The sequence below is a fragment of the Pseudopipra pipra genome, chromosome 28, assembly GCF_036250125.1.
Source record: "Pseudopipra pipra isolate bDixPip1 chromosome 28, bDixPip1.hap1, whole genome shotgun sequence".
NCBI lineage: Eukaryota > Metazoa > Chordata > Aves > Passeriformes > Pipridae > Pseudopipra > Pseudopipra pipra.
The window spans coordinates 1,194,102-1,211,407 of record NC_087576.1 but is presented as its reverse complement, the minus strand read 5'-3'; the positions used below and the strand labels follow the sequence as shown (position 1 = coordinate 1,211,407).

General features: G+C 49.8%; 1 protein-coding gene across 2 annotated transcripts in view; it reads left to right on the top strand.

Moving 5' to 3' along the window:
• Nucleotides 1-17,306, top strand: part of UNC5D (unc-5 netrin receptor D) — a 93,994-nt gene that overhangs the window by 41,245 nt on the left and 35,443 nt on the right. For both annotated transcript variants that reach the window (XM_064637981.1, XM_064637980.1), the window contains exons 3-4: nucleotides 5,667-5,810; nucleotides 9,155-9,258. In XM_064637981.1, the coding sequence (XP_064494051.1) occupies nucleotides 5,667-5,810; nucleotides 9,155-9,258 (248 nt within the window). The remainder of the gene's footprint in view (nucleotides 1-5,666; nucleotides 5,811-9,154; nucleotides 9,259-17,306) is intronic.

Here is a 17,306-nt window from a genome sequence, read left to right as displayed (position 1 = left end):
CCCAAGGCTGCCAGAGCTCCAGGAGGGGTTGGATGCTCCTCTGAGACTCTTGGGGATGGGCCTGTGGGGAAAAAAAATCCCTCTTTCGAATTTAGAAGGACGGCACAAACTCAGGGAACAAAGAAACAGGGAAGAATTTCTCTTGCTCCCTCACACCTTCCCTCATCAGATTTCCGGGGAAAAAGACCCTTTGGGTTTGAACCTTACACATTTCTTAGTTTCACAAAATCCCACCCTTTTCCAGATAAGTTTAATGTATTCATTTTTGCCTGAAAAGGTTTCTTTTCTCTGAAAAGGGGCTTTCCCTTTATCCTAATTGACTGCAAGGCATCCCCTGCCAAAGGTGATGGACCTTCCTTTGTTCTTAGCCCAGAGAGAGAAAAGAACCCCCGGGGACAAAATGGCCCCAAAAGAGTTTAATTTTTAGGAACTTTTGTATTTCCCTTCTCTGGCTGAAAAAAGACCCCGATACTCCAGTCCAGTGTTTGGAACTTGGACATCTTACAACGCCTATATAAAAAAACCCCATATTTTTATATCTCACAGAAGTGCTCTGAGTGCAAGTGTGTGTGGAGGAGAAGGGAGTGAGAAGGGAGAGGGCTGGAAACGATCATCAGGTTTGATCAGGTCCCATCACTCCCCTTGATCTCTTCTCATTTAGCAGCATCTTGATAAGTACTGCAAACCAATTTAATGCCTGTGACTTCACAATTCTGTTTTGTTATTGCTTTTCTCCTCTTCTGAAATTCCAGGATTGCTAGGCAACTCCAGGCCTTGGAATAGCAGTGTGTGTGTGTGTGTGTAACATCTTCTCTGGCAATACAAGAAATTCCTTTTTTTAGAGGCAAAAACGCCACTTAAAAAGAAGGATGCATCTCCTAAAGTGGTGTTTGGCATTCTTTCTAAGTGACATATTCTGAAGAAATTTCGTACTGAAGGTTTTTGTAAATGCTAATCTGGAAGAATTTTAATTTTTACAGTTACCTTTTCGGAAATAACTTAATAGGCATAACCTTTACTTCTGCAGGCACTGCTGAATCAATAGAGGAGAAATCTCGTCCCTGAAAGCTTTCCTTCCATATGGCTGATGAAAATGTGCCTTGTGAATGCTGCAATTATGTTTTCTAAGCCTTGGATTAATAACAGAATGAAACAAGATAAAGTAACACTGAGGGTTTTTTTTTAGATGATGCCAGAAATGTTGAGGTTGGAGCCGTGGGGGCACAGGCTGAGCAAAGGGGGGCTGGGGGGCAGGACCATGGAATGGGTTGGGTTGGAAGGACCTTAAAGCCCATCTCGTTCCCAGCCCTGCAGGGACACCTTCCACGAGACCACAGGAGTGGGGCAGGTGTGGGTTCAGCCCGGGGATGGAGGGTTGGTCTCTCAAAACAAGTGTGGTGCAGACAGGGCAGGGGCTGGGAGCTCCCAAAACTGCCCCAACGGTCCTTGGGACACAGAAAGGGGGGTAAAGGCAACGTGCAGGGCAGTGCTGAGGGACAGACATGGCTCTTCTCTCCCCGTGGTGGATCTGTGGCCATGAATTATTTTGGAGCTCAGCCCTCAGTGAACAGCAGACTCCTGGGCTTTTTGGAATGAATGTGTGTCCTGGCAGTGCTCTCCTTTCTGGAGTCGAATCTGGGGCATAAACATGTCTGTTCCCAGGCACACACAGTGTTCTGTGTGCTGTGTGAGCTCCATCTGGAAAAACTGCACTGGGACTGGGGCCAAAACCGGTGCTTTTGGTTGCAGGGGGGTTCTGGTCCCTCGCTGAGGGGAGGCTGCACTGCAGCAAAAGGATCTGTCCCTCCCCACCCTTCCTCTGTTTGTGTGGGACTCACATTCTGAGGGGAGGTGTAGAAGTGGTGAAAAATAGCAACAAGGAACCCAAACAAGGGGAAATTCAGCGCTGAGTGAGAGAAATGTGTCTTGGCATCTCTGTAAACTCCTGCCAGGAGCTGCTGGCAGTGGGACCTGCAGGCACCGTGTCCTGCTGGATGTCCCCGAGCTCTGCACAGGGGACAGGGGGGGACACACGATGGGGAGGGGGTTGTTTGTCATCCTGATGAACAGAACCCAGTTTTCCATGGTTTTGTTTTTATGGGAGGGGAAATTAAATACCTCAGGCTAGCACAGGAGTCACTGGGAACCTGAAATGGAGGAACAGCAGGAGAGGAAGGGAGTTTGTAGTTCTGGGCTGTGCCTCGTGCTGCCTGCCTGGGAATGTCCTGGGAATGTCTGCAAGGGTTTGCTCTGGGTGGCTCTGTTGTGCATTTGCTGCTCTGTATCTGCCTCCCCTGTTCAGTCCCTGAACGTGGCAGAGCAGGGACTTTGCTGTCTCTCTTCCCTGGCTCATCAAGTGAGAGCTTGAGCTTGGAGATGCTGCCGTGATAAAAGAATAATAATTACAGCTTGATTCATTTCCTCCTGCTTTCTTTTCCCTGCCTGAGCACTGCCCATGCACTCCAGAATGCCTTTGCAAACCCTCCAGTTCTGGTTTCACCAGAGCATCAGCCCTGCCCGGAGTAACTCGAGTTTCCTTGTCTGATAACTAAAAGGATTACAGCAATAACTGCTGTCAGTGTTTTCCTCATTTAAACAAATAAAGCTGACAAATGCTGAAGTTCTCTGCAGCTCTGTTGTGTTTAGTACATGGAGAGCAATTATTCATCTGCTGCCAGCATTAGTCTATCTGCAGCTAAACCATCCAGCAGAGCAGAAAGCTCATTAGCATATCAGTGCCACAGCCATAATTTCATATTCTGTACGGCTGTACTGTAAAACAAAAGATGATGGTTATAATTTGCACAATAATTTAAAGGGTTGGACTTGCAGTGCTTATTAGAGTTATTCAAGTCACAGGTAAAATGTTGCTCTTGTTTATGATGTGCCTGGTTTTATTTGCATGGATTTTTCATTGGGTGTCATTTCCCAGGAACAATTTTTCTGGTGTTTCTCAAGATGCAGGAGGGGAGGTGAATGTGTTTGCTGGTGAAATACAGGGATGAAAAATGAAGAATATTCCTCTCCTCCCAATAGGTTTGCTTTCTGTAGTTGTTTCTAAAACAAATGAAAATAGCTCTGCTTTCTCCATAAACAAAAGATAACTTTCCCCAAAGACTCGATGTTCTCCAGAGGCCCCATCCAGCCCCAACAATTCTGAGATTCTGCTGTTTTGGATGCATTTATTTTGTCTATAAGTAACCTGGGAGACCTTCAAAAAGACCTGAAATCCTGCCTGGCCCATTCTCAAAACGCTGATCCACCAGCTCCCCAAAATCATGTGCTGTTTGTTTGCCACATTAAACGTGGGCTGATTTATGGACTAATTAAACACCATGTCAATGAGAGGAAGAGCTGGGCAGGAGAATATTCTGCCTTGATAAATCCAGGGCTGTAAATGCCTGAATTCACTGACGCCTGCCCAGAAATGTGCAGTGCCCACGAGCCAAGAAACGGCTCCTGCTTCTCGAAAATTCCTCATCAGGGGGTGATGACTGTTTTGGGTTGGTGTCAGCAGTTCTGTCACTGTCAGCCTGGATGCACCAGGAACCTGCTCTCAGACCTTTGTTTGCTGCTTCCCCAAATGCCCAGAGGGGCTCAGGGGTGGAGGGGTCGGAGCCCCCGGGGTCCCAGGGGGGTCAGCAGGGCTGCAGTTCACACAGGGGGTGTCCCCTCTCCAGGAAGATGCTCCTCAGAGGTCCTGCTGGGAACCAGCTGCTGGTGGGGTGGGAGGATGGCTGGAGATGTTTGGGTCCAGCAGGAGGCTGAGCTGTGTTTGCCACGGGATCATTGAGGTTGGAAAAGAGCTGTGAGATCGTTTGCAGGCAGCACAGACCCCCAGGCTGCAGGGACAGAGGGGCTTGGAGCTCTGGAGTGCTGGGTGAGTGATTCCTGGTGGGGCCAGGCCAGCCTGGAAAGGTCACTTTGTCAAGGACTTCATCACTTCTCACCCTTGTTGAAGCCTTTAAGCAGATGGGGTGTGACCTGGTTGGACAGTGTGGATTTGGGAGGCTCTGGAGCTGCACAGCTCTGACTGAGATCCCTCAGGGGCTGCACGTGGCTCGATTTGCCAGAGGTGGGGAGCAAGAGGTGCCATGGATGTCAGTCATGGATGTCTCTCCATGTCCCACAGCCTGGGGGGGGGGGTGCTGGGATGCCAAACTCCAGCCAGGGAAGACCTGCTGGGGGGGTCACCAGCACTCAGGTGCTCTCCAAGGGCACTCACCGTGGCTCATCTAACCCTAAACCTTTCCAGATCACTCTAAAATGCTCTGATCCTGGGATTTATCCCTGGCAGGGCAGCTGGGCTGGGGAAATGGGGCATCCTCGTGGCAGTGGCAGCAGGGAGGGGTCTCTGGCAAAGCTGCCCCTTCCAAGGGCTGGGTTTGTTTCCCGAGGGTTTGTTGTCAGAAAACCACGGGAGTGTTTGTGAACAGCTCTGTTAAAAACAACACCGACAGGGGGAAAACGAAACGTAAATAAAAACAACCGGGAAACCTCTGTTTGTTTGTTTATCAGAGAGGGAATAAATATTTGAGTGACTAAAGTGATTTTTGAGACAGCTGGGGCAGCTGTCACAGGTTTGTCAGTGTCTTTGGGTGTTGGTGTGAAGCCAAACAGGCTAAATGAAGAGCAGTAAAAATCCCCTTTGCCTGTTGCCAGAAAAGTGGCAAATACTTTGTATTTTTGTATGTGTTGAGTGGTATTTAAGCTTGTCTGACCATCCCTGCCCCTCTCTGGAGCACTCCCAGTGCTTTTTGCCATCTCTGCTGTTTGCCAGAGGAGCACATTGACTTCCCAGTGCCTTTGAGGAGTGAATGCCCAGCTGTTAATGATGCCTGAGATTAAGTGGAAGCCAATTTTTATGGAGTTCAGGCTTAGAATTCTTGCTGCTTTATAAACTTCACAGGCACGAAATACTTTAGGATCGAGTTTTCTTTCATTTCCAGTGAAGGGGAAATAAGTGTCTTGGGACTGCACAGGAGGAGAAAGAAGGAAGTACAAGGCATAGATGTTTTCTATTTTTATTTAATGTCTTTCTGACTCTTTCAAATGATTCCTAATGCCTCTGAGCCCAGATTTGGGTTATGTTTCCCCTCCCAAGGTTGTCACACAGAGGTGGTTGCAGACTTGGTGTGTAGGACGAGGTGTCAGGTGCAGGAGGCTTCTTGGGGGCTTGAATTTACCATCAGGCTTTGGCTGAAGCAAATGCTCCTGGTCTGAAGGGCCCCAGTGCTGAACTTCACCTGTGCTTCAGAAGGGTTTTCAAGATGTCAGATCAAAAGAGTTTTATCGTGTCTTGTGAAGCTCCAGATAAACATTCTGGGCGAGGAAGGCACCAGAGAGGAGGTTTCTGAGGGAGGGGGGGGGGGTGTTCTGTGCTTGCAGAGACCACAGTGGGTAATTCACATCCCTACTCATCTTACAGAACTTAATTAGTGGCAATACATTGTTGTCAGAGTAATTAAAGCTTCGCCTTGATTAAAACTGGAAAGCTGTCAGTTAAGAGGAAAGCTTGGGGTGACTCTGCCCCGTCCCTGCTGACTCTGTGCCTCTCCTGCTGACTCTGTGCCTCTCCTGCTGACTCTGTGCCTCTCCTGCTGACTCTGTGCCTCTCCTGCTGACTCTGTGCCTCTCCTGCTGACTCTGTGCCTCTCTCCCCGCAGGGCTGAAGGTCCGGGAGGTTTTCATCAACGTCACGAGGCAGCAGGTGGAGGATTTCCACGGCCCAGAGGATTACTGGTGCCAGTGCGTGGCCTGGAGCCACCTGGGCACCTCCAAGAGCAGGAAGGCGTCCGTGCGCATCGCCTGTGAGTGCCGGCTCTGCTGGGCTGGGCTGGGCTGGGCTGGGCTGGGCTGGGCTGGGCTGGGCTGGGCTGGGGAACTCTGCTCCTGGGCTCCAACACCACCAGCTGCTCCTCAGGCACTGCTGGCCACGGCAGCCCTCGCTGGGGGACACCCTGGGAATATCCCAGGAGGTGACAGGTGTCAGGAGAGGGAAAAATCTCCTCCCTCTTTTCTCCGAGGAACAAACACATCCCTGGCAGAGCTCAGGTGCCACAGGAGCTCTGCTGGTTCTCCCTGGGCTGAGCTCACAGTGCTTAGAAACAAAGAATGTTCAGTGCTGGTCATGGAGACATTTATGGAAGCACTGCTGAAGGGAATGAAATAATTCCCAGGCAGGGTGGGTGATGTTGCACTTCTTTAGCTCCAGAGCTGATGTTCAGTGCCCAGACTGGGCTTGTCTCTGTCCCCATGTGTGTGACAGTGTGGGCTCATAACTCCCAACCAGCCCATCACTGCTGGAAAGGTGCAAAACAGGCCAATGCAATAAATGCCCCCATAGCCAGAGGGACAGAAGAGAGACAGAACCCAAATGCAATTGTGGCCGTGAGACTGTGGAGCTACTCAAAGCCTCATCCAATTTGGACCTTGCAATTAGATCTGGGATGGTTTTCTGACAGAATCAGAGCCTGAAGCCCCTCTTTGCCAGCAGAGAATTCAGGGAATTGCTTCCCCCAAACTGCTGTGAACCCTTTCCCTTTAAATCACCACCCCAGGTCTTCCCTTTCCAGTCCTAGGAAATGAGGCAACAGGAGGGAGAAATGGTTCCTGGGAGGAGATGAGGGCAGCAGGAGAAGGCTGGGGAGGTCCAAATGAGAAACTCTGAAGGGTAACCTCCCAGCTGGTGTTCCAGCAATTCTTGATAAATCTAAAATGGTGTCTTTTAACAAGATAAATGTTTAACAGGACGAAGTAAACATCTGAGAGAAGTAAAAAGGACAATGTGACAACTCCTCCATTTTACAAATGGCAGATTTTTTTTTGTTGTTGTTGCTGGCTGATTCTGTTTGAATGTCTAAATACCTATAAATTCAATTTTTTATTTCACTGCATTAACTGTCACAACACTGAGCTAATAATTCCCCTGCACTGCTGAGCTGCAAAGGGCCTTTATCTGAATTGAATTTTTATTGACTTTTCTCCGCTGTGTGATTTCCCAACCCCCCAAAATGACAATTGGAGTCCAGCTCCGAGCGAGCAGGAGCAGGTGGAGCCACACTGGGATTTCAGGCTGTGGCACCAGCCCTGCACAGCCCCCCCCAGCTGCCACCCCAGATCCCATTAACCTGTCCCTGCTCCCAGGGGCTCTTCAGCCAACCCTGGAATGTTCTGAGTGCTGTGGCTGAGAGCTGAGCTCCTCTGCTGCCTGCTCTGCTGCCACTTGGCCTTGAAAGCCAGGGCTTTTTATGGGAAGAGCAGCAATTCCTGAGGGCAGGGATGATGGGGCTGGGCAGGGATGATGAGGATGGGGAAGGGATGATGGGGCTGGGGAAGGGATGATGAGGATGGGCAGGGATGATGAGGATGGGCAGGGATGATGGGGCTGGGGAAGGGATGATGGGGCTGGGCAGGGATGATGGGGCTGGGGAAGGGATGATGAGGATGGGCAGGGATGATGGGGCTGGGGAAGGGATGATGGGGCTGGGCAGGGATGATGGGGCTGGGCAGGGATGATGGGGCCGGGCAGAGCTCTGGGCAGAGCTGCAGCAGGAGCCTGGAACCCCCCCAGACACCCAGAGCTCTGAGTGCCCAGGGCCCTGTGTTGTCCTGTCCGTGGGGAACAACCTCCCTGCTGGACCTGGGACGTGGATTTCTGACTGAGAGAACCTGGGATGTGGATTTCTGACTGAGGGAACCTGGGACGTGGATCTCTGACTGAGGGAACCTGGGATGTGGATTTCTGACTGAGGGAACCTGGGATGTGGATTTCTGACTGAGAGAACCTGGGACGTGGATTTCTGACTGAGGGAACCTGGGATGTGGATTTCTGACTGAGGGAATGCCCTGTGGAGCACGGGGGATGAGCCTGGCAGGTCCAGACACTCCCCAGGACGTGTTCCCAGCACCTTTGGGGTGCACAGGGAGGAACTGAACACTTTTTTCCTTCCCCTTTTTTTTTCTTTTGCACTTAAATCCCAAAGATTCTTGGGTTGTGAGTCAGGTCCAGAGCGTTGCAGCACTGTTATATTTCTCTGGAAAAAGCAGGTGAGTATTTCTGTGTGATAGTGGGGGAGGCAGAGAAAATGAGAAGATGGATCTTGCTCCATTTTTCATCCTAATAAAGGCATTTGTAGGCACAGCTGCAGCTTGGCTGTTAATGAATGGCTTTTTAAACAGAGGACTGGAAAAGATGTTGGTTATCCATGGGGAAAAAAAAATCAACATCAACAGGGAACCATGAAAAGGAGAACCCAGGCACTGTGTGCATCTCTCTCCAGTGAGCAGCTTGCCAAGACAAGTCTTCCTGAATTTTGTGTAATCTATGGAAGTGGGACTGCCTGGGAGCTGCTGCTGAGCCAGGGCTGCATTTCAGCAGGTGTGAGCAAGGCAGGGAGTGAAGGCAGTAAATCCACCCTGTGGAGTGTGAGACTGTGTGAAGACACCGAGTGTTCCCGGTGGAACATCCCTGCTCTCCCAGCACGTGCAGGAAGGAGCATTCCTGGCGTTGTTTTCCTCCCACAGCAAGGAGAACATCCCATATTCCCGGGCACCCCTGGGGCAGGTCCGGGATGTTGGATCCAGCTCCCCTTTGGGGCTGTTCTGGTTTGCCCAGACACTTGTCCATGGAAGTGCTGCCACCACATCAGTGTGGCCGAGACATTCCTTCCCCTCAGCTGGGCTGGGGTGTCTGGAATGAAGAACCTTGGAATTGCTTGGAATTGCTCTCAGTCCTTCCCTACATCCCCTTGGGATGTGCTGTCAGCCCCTCCCCTGGGCAGGGGGTGCCAGGAACATGGGCCACCCAGGCTTGGCTTCTCTCAGCTGGTTCTCCCGGCACCCCCAGAATTCCACAGGGTTGGTTTTTTGCTTTCAGTTCCCCTGTTTTGGAAAGGCAGCAGCTCCAGGGAGTGAATGCCCAGCTGGAACAGGGGAAGGCGTGGTTCTGGCCTGGGTTGTGTCTGCACTCAGGTGGTTCTGGGAAGGTGGAGCAATGGGAACCCAGCTGGAGGTGATGGGATCTGGGCAGGAATTGGTAACACTTGGTTATCTAAGGGCAGGCTCCCCCTGCAGCCAGCACAGGGCTCTTGGGGCAGGAGTGGCCTTCGGAGGGGTGATGGATTCTGATGAGTTCCTGCTTTAAATCCTGCAGATCTGAGGAAGAACTTCGAGCAGGACCCGCAGGGGAAGGAGGTTCCCATCGAGGGGATGATTGTCCTGCACTGCCGACCCCCCGAGGGGGTCCCTGCGGCCGAGGTGAGGCTCTGGGGGGGCAGGGGAGGAGCAGGAGGGCTCAGCTCTCTACCCAAACCCAGGAGAGTTCTCTGAGAAATCCAGGTTTTGAGACAATCTCTGGTGTTTTCGTGCTTCCGAACCGAAAACAGATTTTTCGGCTCGTTTTCTCAGGGGTTGCTTTTCTCCTTGAAAAGTAAAAAAAAAAACAAAGGGAAAAGAGAAACCTAAAAATATTATGATGAATTGTTGCTGGAGAAGGGAAAATCTGCTGCAGATAGTAATTTGGTGGGTTTTTGCTTAGCTTTAAACATGTTTTTTGTCATGGGAGTTGAATCTTAACAGGAAACTAATGGGGATGCCTTAAAATGGCCCCGGCCAGGCTGTTCTGGCAGGGAGATGTTCTAAGTGGGTCGTGGTTAAAAATCTGCTACAGAGGCTTTAAAAACAACAAGAAAACGTTGTGTTTCTAATTGCACTCTGCAGGCTCTTCAGCATCTTCTGAGGAAGACAAACAGGTTCCCTCAGAAGTTATTTTTGCCCCTTATCTCCACCATCACTGGGGTTCGTTCTAATTGAGGGAAAATAAACTCCAGAGAAATGTGTGTCTTTTAGCCAAGGAGGAGAGTGTTGGGCAGATGCCACTGAAAATAAAGAGGAGAAATGCAGCAGAAAGGGGTGCAAAGGCACTGCCAGTGAGGTGGGAATGGTGCAGCCCCAGAGGAAAGGGAGTTGGAAATGAGGATCAGTTTGTGTCCAGGTTTCTGATGTGCTTTACTCTGGCATTCAGGTTTCTGCCCCCACCTTCCCCTCAGCTGTGTTATTTTTACTTGTGTTTAGTGTTTCTAGAAAAGTGGATATTGCCAAAGTTCCTGAGTGTGTGCTCTGGTAAACGGATCTGTTTCGTAGACAAAACAAACTTCCAGAGGTGCCTAAACATCCTTGGGCTGTTTGAGTTTCACTGAGAATTTCAGGATTTGTTGAACTACACAGCTTCACAGTCCCCAGTTAAACAGAGGCTCTGTCTTCTGTGGAAGTTAGGAATTGTATCTGATGGAAGAGTGACATTTTAGTTGCTTTCTGCAGATAAAAGTGGTGGAGTTCCCAATAAACCCTGACATACTGATGTTGACAGTAAACTTGTTATTGCTGTTAATAAAGCCTGTAAATCTCACCAGGTCATCTTTGCTTTGGCCAATAACATTTCCCATAAAGGCTCAGGCTAATTCTGGGCCCATCAAGGTAAAGAGGCTGCTGGAAATAATTCAGTGGGTCTGGGTTAAATCAGTCCTGGCTCTGGGTTGAGACTCTGAGCTCGAGGTTCTAAACTCTGCTGGTACCTTCCAGTGAAAGGACAACCTGCCCTGTTAAACCCAGGGGTGAGAAGTGGCTGAGACAGCCCCAAACCCCACTCAGGGATTGTTCTGGGGGTGCTCAGAAGTGCAGGAGGTTCCAACCCCAGCGCTAGCAACGAACCCTGTGGTTCTGAGCCAGGGATTTATTTCATTAGAGTTTGGATGGAGCCCTGGGTGAAAACACAAGGCTTGAAATAACTCTGGACAAAGGAGCTCGTCTTGTGTTTCATTAGATGCAAAGTGGATGCTAATTGTGGGCTGTTGTTGTTGTTTGTTTGTTTAATCCACACTGGGCACGGGCCTGGAAATGGGAACTGAAACCAAAGGGATCCCAGATTCCAGCCCCTCCTGTGTTCCCAGTGTGTGCCTCAGTCCCTTGGGAAGGGTTTGGTTATTCCATCAAGAGCTCAGGAATGTTGTTTCCCCAAAACCCAACCCCATTCCCTGTGTTTGCCCCCATCCCTCGTTAATCCAGGTATTCTGGCAGAGGCAGGGAAGGGCTGGGACAGTGGAACCTAAACCTGGAGTGAAGCCTCAGTTCAGCCCAGTTGTTCCTGTGAACCTGCCCCACTGTCAAGGATATAAATCTTCGTGCCTGGAATTGTTTTTCTGGGTCTTGGGGGCACTGAAGATTTCTTAAACCCAAGGCTGGAAACACTGAAAGTGAATGTTCTTCATCTACCCCACGGCTTAATGTGAAAATTCCTGTCATTAGTCCTGAGGAAGTGGAAGGCAGGGAGATTTAATGTGAAAATTCCTGTCATTAGTCCTGAGGAAGTGGAAGGCAGGGAGATTTCCTAGGGACAGCTGACACAGTTTCCTTGGAATTACCTCGCCAGGAGGGAGGAACTTTCTTTTCCACCGTTCCTTTCCACATCTTCAGTCACTCCTCAGATGCTCTCACCTGGTGATTTTAGCCACTGCTCGTCTGAATCCCAGTGAGGGGCTCTCAGCAGTCCCTGGGTGTTCCCAAACAGATCAGCATTTCCCAGGTGTGCCCGTGCCCTCGCTGTGCCTTTGGGCAGGAGAAGGTTTGGAACTGAGCAGCACCAGCTCTGAGCCCCCCGAGGGGTCAGCACAGGCCAGTGGTGCCTCCTGGGGCTGATCCTTTAATGGGGTCAGTTATTTGTGGGGTGGGAGGACGCAGGGATGGAGATCAGCCCTCACAGGGAGGTGATTCTCTGCAGAGAATTCCTCCTGGTGAAGTTCTGTTGGGAGAAATGTCTGTTCCTTCCATCTGCTCAGAGGGGGTGAGGCTTCCACCAGCAGCAATAAGAACACCCAGATTAAATCTGCTTGTATGTGTTCATTTCTGCACACAGGAGGTATAAAGACAGTTAGGAGAGGATGCATTAAAGGTCTGGATCCATAGTTTAAATGAGTTTAAAGTGTCTGTGGCTTAAAACTCGGCGTGGGTCAGTGAATTTCCCAGGAATTGGAAGCTCCTGTGACACCGTGGGGGCAAAGCTCAGTTTGGTAAATAGTCTTTAAGCTGAATAACATGCCAGTGAAAGCAAACAATCCAGGGATTACAAACAGGGAGCAGCAGGGTTTTAATTCTGGAGATGAGAGCATGAGACCATTGTGCACACCTCTGCTTGGGATTTGGGGCTCTCTGGGTGCATCACTTACAGCACTAAGAGAGAAAGAAAACCCAAATCTTGATGCTGGGCAGACAAAAAAGGTTTTGAATCCTCTTCTCATGCATTTACATAGCGAGCAGAGAGAGCTGGTGAGCAGCTGTGCTTGCAGGCATCAGCACCCAACCCAAATAAATTCAGTTTTTATGAGTTAAGCATCGAAATAAAAAAGAAAATTCAGCATTTAAATAGAACAGCTGAAAATCCCCTGCTGTGGCAAGTGTTGATTCAAATCTAGCAGAGTCTCTGCTGGCACGGGCTCTGTGGGAGCAGAGCCATTCCTCTCACTATTGATGTGGAGTTGGCCTGGGGAAGAGTCAGCTCTGGCTCTCGGTCCCCCAGCAGCTTCTCCCCATGGAGATTTTATTAATTGTGTGCAGCAGAGGCTCCTTTGGCTCCCTGTGTGCCCCGGGGAGCAGTGAGGGATCCTCCTGGGATCAGCTGAGCTCCCAGAGGGATCCCCCTGCTCTGGGTGTGGTTGTGCTGCCAGGGGGGACCCAGGCTGGGCTCTCTGAGCCCCCCCTGCATTGCTGGGACTGTTTCTGGGGTTCTGCTCTGCACTGGCAGGATGGGAATGAGAGGGGAGGGAGGGCTGAAGGTGTGGAGCTGGATGTTGGGTTTGCCAGAGCCACACCTTCAGCCTCGTGGCTGATGAGGATCCGTGTCTGCTCAGCAGGGCTGGCCCTGCCCATCACACACAGCCTGTGGTCTGGGGAACACCCTGCAGGAATCCACGAAGGGAAGAGCAGCTTCTCCATTAGAGGGATGTTTTTACAGCAGTGTGTTTGACAGGGACACGACACACGACGTGTTCCTCGAGGTGCATCTCCTGCTGCTCTCCCTGGGCAGTTCCCTCCCTTCACACAAATCCTGGGGCTGCAGAGGAGCCTTTGCACAGCTCAGACCAGTGCAGTGTGTTACTGAGGTGGAGTGCTCCTCACCCCGGGGTTGTGCTGATTTCTGGCTGTGCTGGTTTCCTGCTCTGCCCCTGCAGGTTCAGTTCATTGCCCTGCAGGTTCCCAGCAGACACAGCAGTTATTCACGGGGCACTCCTGGGGCTCAGCACCAGGGAAGCCTCACGCTGCTTTTAGATGATTTTTAGAGCATATCCTTGACCTGCAGCTGGCATAAAACACACTCTGTGCTCGGTTCAGGTCCTGTGTGGGGCTCAGTGCAGCCCCGGGGATGGGAGGGGGAAACTGGAGCTCACCCAGCTCAGCCTGCTGGAAACACAGGGAAGGTGGGAGGGGGGGCCCAGCAGAGCTCAGGGGACTCTCTGTTTGCTCCCCGAGTTCTTGGGCATTTTCCTCTTCGTTCATCCCAGTCCTGGAAGGAGGCATTTGTGGGGTCCAGCCTGGGGTCACCCAAACCCTGATGCCCTGCAGCCAGAGCTCAGCACAGGGGTCAGTCAGCAGGTGGGATGGATGGATGGATGGATTTGCCCTCCTGTTCATGGAATTCTGATCTTTGTATGGGCACTGCTCCATTTTGTGCAGTACAATACAGAATAAGACCTCTTGTTTCTTTTCTCCTCTACGTCTCCTCAAGGGAATTTCCTGGCATATGCATCCCTTATCTTCTCAGCTGACCTTTTGGTCTTCCTTTAAATAGGTTTGCTCCAGTCTGTGCTCTCTTCAGCTTCTTGAAACTCTTCTTTTTTTGGGGGGGGGAGGGAGGAAGGCATAAAACATGACAGATCCTTTTTGCAGTGCTTGACAAGCTTGTTGCTGCCTCTGTATGTGCTGAGTGTCAGCATCTTCAGCTCTCCTCCTTTCTGTGCAGTGCTTTCTCCTCATTCTGCTTTTAAATAACTCTTCTCTGAAGAAGTGAAGCCTCTCAGGTTATTTTTCTGTTGTTCTGCCCCAAGTGCAGTGGAGGTACAGCTGTGGGTTTCTAAATAGGTCCTAAGCCTCGATCCCTGAGAAATCCCTGAGAAATCCCCGTTGTCCTGTGATTTTCTGGGTGTCACAGCCCTGCCATCACAGCCCTGCCATCACCACGACCCAGTGCTGCTCAGACCCATTACCCTGGCTGTCTAAAGCAGCTTTGGTGGGATTTCAGATCCATAATGCTGGCAGGTTGGGAACCCTAATCACCCCTCAGTGCTTCCCTCTGCTCCTGCCAGAGGGTATTTTTCTTTCTGTTGGTTTTAAGAACTCACTGAGCTGAGCTGGAGCCGTGACAGGACCATTTCCCCTCAGAGTGGAGCAGTGAAGGACGGGGGCCCCTCAGTTCTGTCACTTTGTGCAGCTCTGACCAGCTCAGGGGGAATCAGTGGGGCTTAATAGATCCTGCAGCAGTCAGCAAACAGAATAAATCACCCCCCCCCTCTGGTTCACTGCTGGCAGTTCCTGCTCCCTGCCTGCTTCCTTCAGTCCTGGTGTTGCTCCCTGGCTGTTGTCAAACCAGCTGGAACCTGGAAAACAGGCAATACCCATTTAATGAGGTCTGGGATAATCTCTGTCCTGTGTGTTCTCCCTTATTAGTGCTTCAGAGAGTGAAATATTAATTCTTTTTGGTTCGGGAGCAAAAGAAAAAGCTCTTCCCGTTGTAGCTGGTAATCCCTCAGCCAGGTGCTGTGATCTGCTGGAGGAACATCACTGCTGCTCTTCCTCAGGGCCAGAAGGGCTTTGGATCCCTCCAGCTGTCAGGGGCTGCTCCTGTTTCGTTCAGTGCACTTGGGAATCAGGATTTTAAATGTTTCTTCGGTTGGACAGGGAGCTGCCACGTCCTGCTCTGAAATTCAGCAGCAGGAGGAGTTTGTGGCACCTTCCTGAGCCCTGGCTTTGGGGTGACCTTGGTGTGTCTTAAATGTGGAGAAGGTGTGAGACTGGTAGTCCTGTGAAATGGGGCTGGAGCTGCCCTGGGGTGGGTTAATAAACCCTGTCCCTTAGAAGTGTCCCTGCCTTGGTGCTGAAGTGCCAGGTGACAGCAGAGACAAGTGTTTATAGACCTCAGGCTTTCAAAGAAGTGAACCCAAAGCAAACCTTGAGCTTGCTGGACTCTGCTTCTCTTTACCAGGACGATGCTGAGGTGTCTGAGGTGAGACCTGCAGGGTGGGGTGGAATTAAAATTCATCCTAAATCCTTTCTTATTCATAAATACTCTCTGAGACCAGGTCTCTGAGTAGCTCTTATCTGAGCATTAGAAGCAACTTGCAGCTCTTCCTGCACCTCCTGCCTGCTTTTGTTGGGGTGGGGTTTTTTTGTGGGGTTTGGGTTCTTTTTGTTTGCTTATTTTCTTTTTTTTGTTGTGGGTTTGTGGTTTCCATTTTTTCATAATAAAAGGACAGCTGTTGTGCTAAACTATTACTGATAGTTTACTGTTACTGAACTATTACTGTTGAGTGCTCTGCAGAGGTTTGTGGAATACTCTAAAATATCTTTATCACATAATATATGCATATATTTAAGATTTAAATGTGTTGTATCCAGTGCTATTTTTTCAGATGTTTAACACAGATTTTTGACGTTTTAATGGACTGCTGTAGACGTTCCCAGGAATATCTGCCTGAGTTTCCAAGGGTTTATTTACCACTGGAGCCTTTAATGGAAATGTAAAATGATTTCTCTTCTGGGCAGTGCATATTCCATTGCAGGCACATCAACAGAACGCGAAACCCACATAAAATTCAAAAGCTGCAAGTATTCCAAGAGTGGTGAGAGCCCGTTTTACATGGCTTTGGGTATTTATGGGGCTTGCACACACCGAAATGGGAAGTGGAGGATAATGGGGCTGCAGTAAACCAGGCTCTGAGTTATGGCCTGCAATGAATCCTGCTCTGCTCCAGACAGCAGAGGGTGATTGCTAAATGCAAACAGCCTGCATTTGTACAGGTGCTCGCAGATCTCAGCTCTTGTGCCTGGAATAGCAATATTTGCTTTACTTTTAGGGGGTGTTAGCTCCAAGTGCAGTAAATGGGTTTCATTTCTCACTGAAGACGTTTCCCTTTGCAGCCCGAGCTGGGTGTGTGCTGGGTGTCTCAGCTGGGATTTATCTGTCAGTCAGATTTAGGGTTTCAGCTGCTTTTAAGAGCAATTTCATAATTTCACAGCAAAGATTGAGAACTGTGCAGGTGAGGGTGACACAGGACCTGCTGGGCTGCACTGACCCTCCAGAATGTGGTGACCTGGTGACAGGTCTCTTCATTCTGCAGAACTTCTGCTCAGCTGAAGCTGGTTTGTTTGACCTGGGACTGCTCTGTACAACCATTGCTCACTATGCAGAAACAGAGCCTCCCATCTCCTGGCTCTGTTCACATTCTGGCTTGTGTTCTGGGTGAGTGAGCAATAAAAGGGCAGGGGGTTGCACAGACCTGCAGTTCCATGGGCTGGGGGAGCTGGTTGTGCAGCTCAGGTTCGTGGTGAGCTTTATTTTTTTTATTTTTGCTTCGTTACGATCCCTTTTTTTTTTTTTTTAAATTGTTTCATAATTTAAAATTCTTTTAAATACTTATTTCATTATTTAAATAAAAGCTGGGAACATCTGCAGCAGTCCAGGTGCCTCTTCTGCTGACTCTGTACATTTAGCAGCTCTTGAGAGCATTTTAGTCCCTGCTCAGGTGCCCTTTTTTGGGCAGCACCCCTTGGATGCTCTCTCCACAGTGAGGGCACGTGCTGCCTTCCAGGCAGACAAGGGAACTGTGGATGCTGTTTTCTTCCAGCAGCAAAAAAAATGTTTGTTTTCCTTCTGAGATTTGACTTGTTGTGAATAAATCAATACAGCCAGGGGGGTACCGAGGTCATGGAATAGAAACGCTGGAGCAAAGCACTTCTGAATTAGATTGCTGAAATGAAAAGAAAAAAGAAGGGAGATAACTTTGTAGTTCCCCTGAATAGATAATTCCTTTTTATACAGACATGTGCTTTGGGGCTTTTCTGGGTTTGATGTGCTGCTTTGCAGTGGTGTGTGTTTTTCTGGTCCTGTTTTCAGAAATGTGCTTAATTTTGAATGCTTGAACATGAAAGGAGAAGTTATGAGACTTTTATCATTCTGTTTATAATTATGCAGATAATTGTGAGAGAGGGTCCTACAAGGATTTGCAGACTTCACTGGGATGTGGGTTTTGACTGAAGGA